The sequence below is a fragment of the Camelina sativa genome, chromosome 10 (genome assembly GCF_000633955.1).
Source record: "Camelina sativa cultivar DH55 chromosome 10, Cs, whole genome shotgun sequence".
Taxonomy (NCBI): domain Eukaryota; kingdom Viridiplantae; phylum Streptophyta; class Magnoliopsida; order Brassicales; family Brassicaceae; genus Camelina; species Camelina sativa.
In genome coordinates, this window is record NC_025694.1 from 4675908 (window position 1) to 4679107 (window position 3200).

The window sequence follows — 3200 nt, forward strand, 5'->3', positions numbered from 1 at the left end:
TCCGAGATTCTTAATTGCTCTGTATATGATTCTCCTTTAATTCTTCTTTTGTTGATGGCAGGTATTTGTGTTTGGATCCTTTACAGAACATGAAACCAGGTTATTTCTTGAGCAGAAACCCGTTAAGGATCCTCAGAATGATAAAGAAAAGTCTGTGGAAAGTATACAATTCGGCTCCTTGAATCTTGTTCCAGAAAATTCTTCAGTAAATACTAATGGCGAGTTGAAGAAAGGTCAAGCTGATGGGACAGTTAAATCTCGTCCATCTAGCTCTCATAAGAGACTTGATGGTTCTATACCTCTCAGTTCTGATAAGATTGTTGATAATGATGCGACTCTCCCAAGGAAACACTCTTCAAGAGTTCCAGAGCATGTGGGAGAAAACGGAATCGTTAAAGAGGTCTCTGTAAGAAAATCTCTCAACAATGATGTGGCGGTGGAGACGGATCCTACTGGTGTGGATAAGTTTGGTTTGTCAGATGGTGAGAGTGATTCTTTGTACAAAGTCTCAAGCTCAAAGTTCCAAGCTCTGGATAGTGAAAATTTCTCAAGTGACTCTTCATCTGGCAGCATAAAGAGAAAGAAAAATCAGATGGTTCCTACTGAACCTGTTCCACCTGTTAAAGACTTTACACCTAGAGGGTTGATAAATGCTGGGAACTTGTGCTTCCTCAATGCAACATTGCAAGCGTTGCTTTCCTGCTCTCCGTTTGTGCAGCTCCTCCAGGGAATACAACTTAAAGATATTATAAAGGTTTGTGACCTGCTTAGTTCTTTTTATGATTGGAATTCTATTTCGTATATTCGTTTTCTAATGGTGTTTGTTCTATTTTCTGCGTCTTAGGCTGAGTCTCCAACCTTAACTGCATTTTCAGAGTTCATCTCTGAGTTAGATGTGCCAAGCAATACCAGCATCAGAAATAATGTTACTGTCGTTGAAGCTGGTAGACCTTTTACACCTGCCATGTTCGAGGGAGTCCTTAGAAAGTTTACCCCAGATGTGCTCAACAACATGTCTGGCAGGCCAAGGTTAGTGACTCCTTTACACAGTCTAAAATATTGATGTTTCCTCTGGCCCCAATTCTAACTTTGTGTTCATGTATTGGCAGGCAAGAAGATGCTCAAGAGTTTTTGAGTTTTATAATGGACCAAATGCATGATGAATTGTTGAAACTCAGGGAACACTCCCCCAAAGTTACTGCTCCTAATTCATCGGTTGTTTCTTCACCCAATGAGGACGATGAATGGGAAACAGTTGGACCCAAAAACAAATCAGCTGTGACAAGGACACAAAGCTTTGTTCCATCTGAGCTCAGTGATATATTTGGTGGGCAGCTAAGAAGCGTAGTGAAGGCTCAAGGTATTTGCATTATTTGTAACCATTTTAAATTCTCTTTTAAACGATAGAATTGTCTGTTCGTCAGACACTCATATGTTATTTATTGTACAGGGAGCAAGGCTTCTGCTACTGTGCAGCCATATCTCTTACTTCACCTTGATATTCACCCGGAAGGCGTGCTTAGAATAGAAGAGGCATTGCAGTTGTTTTCTGCCCAAGAAGATCTTGAAGGATACAGAGCCTCAGTTACTGGGAAGGTAAATGTTGTGTGATGTTAGGACCATGTGATATTTCACTTAATACAGTTACCAGAAGATTTTCTTAAGGATTTATAATAATAGTTGGCCTCTTTGCTTGTTGGAGTTCTCTCATTTCAGGCTGGTGTAGTGAGTGCTAGTAAGTCGATAAAGATACAGAAACTCTCAAAGATAATGATACTACACCTAATGCGTTTTAGCTACGGAAGCCAAGGGAGTACTAAGGTGCATAAACGCGTTAAGTTTCCCCTCGAACTCAACTTAAGCCGCAGCCTTCTTGTTTCTTCATCCAATGAGGTATAAAGCCGAAACAGAACTGTCTATGGTTTACATGTCTCTTACTCTCTATGTGATATCCTCTGATGTGAACTACTCAAATTTCTGTGTAGAGTTTAAAATATGAACTTGTGGCAACGATTACGCACCATGGAGGGGATCCTTCAAAAGGGCACTACACCACAGATGCGCGACGAAAGAATGGTCAGTGGCTAAGGTTCGATGATGCGTCGGTGACCGCCATAGGGACAAAACAGGTGTTGCACGACCAAGCGTATGTCCTTTTCTACAAACAAGTGTAAGAGAATCATAGACAAGAAATTTCCATGGTCGGAGAACGGAGAGTAAAATCATTCTCGGCTTAGTCTCACGATATACTCTGGTTCTCTCATATTAGAACTTTGAAAGAAGGAATCTCGATAGGTAAATAGTTTTTAGAGTACCTGGATTACACTGAAAGTTTTGTTATGATTCCTTGAGATGGGTGTTTTAATCTGATTTTATTGTTACTTCATAGACTTATTATTCAAAAATTCATGTCTTAGGCATGTTACCAACAAAATCGTCTTTAATTGACATAAAAACATTGTTTAAATTTTTTCTGATGCAAAACATTGAAACAGTCAATCATGTTTGATTTGGAATTTACGTTGAAAGAAGCAAATAAAGTAAAGTCGGTCTATCAATTACTAAAAAACACATGTGTGCACAATCACAAAACCATTCCCTAAAGATTTCTTTCTTCTACACGGGAAAAAAACACCTAGCTACATAGCTTAATCTACAAGACTACAACAACAAATTAATGGTAAACTAGATTGGAAGAGATCAGATTTTTCTTCATCATCTTCCTGGTCTTACTTTTTGTGGGAGCTTCAGAGGCTCACAATGAATGGAAATTTCAAGTCATTCGTGATGGAGTCCAAAGAAATCATGATCAAATTGAGGAATACGACCCAATCAGTGAGAATGCCATATTGGCATATTTTGGTGACCTAATCAACAAGATTGAAACTAAAATGACATATTTTGGTGACCTAATCAACGAGAATGTCAAATCCGCATACTATGCTTACTTGCATACCAAGCGTCTTAACATCTACGGCGAGGATTGGTTATGGAGGATTGATTTTCTTGTCATTCTTTTTTGTTTCTCTTTATTGTTGACCCATTTATCTTTTAGAGCTTTCTTTTGTATCACAAGCCTATGTTCTGCAAGGGTAAATCTGTATGAGACTCAAAAGCTTGTTGTGTTAATTATTTATATTTTATTGATTTTTTCACGTCATTGTTGCTGCAATATTATTCAATTCCAATTCTTTGCTCCA

The 3200-nt window shown here is 38.5% G+C and overlaps 1 protein-coding gene across 1 annotated transcript in view; it reads left to right on the forward strand.

Moving 5' to 3' along the window:
* The window catches only part of LOC104720047 (ubiquitin carboxyl-terminal hydrolase 24-like), a 10015-nt gene extending 7546 nt beyond the window's left edge, over positions 1–2469 (forward strand). The window contains exons 4-9 of the mRNA XM_019231105.1: positions 728–754; positions 845–1029; positions 1110–1360; positions 1451–1596; positions 1717–1893; positions 1986–2469. Of these exons, the coding sequence (XP_019086650.1) occupies positions 728–754; positions 845–1029; positions 1110–1360; positions 1451–1596; positions 1717–1893; positions 1986–2174 (975 nt within the window). The 3' untranslated portion in view covers positions 2175–2469. The remainder of the gene's footprint in view (positions 1–727; positions 755–844; positions 1030–1109; positions 1361–1450; positions 1597–1716; positions 1894–1985) is intronic.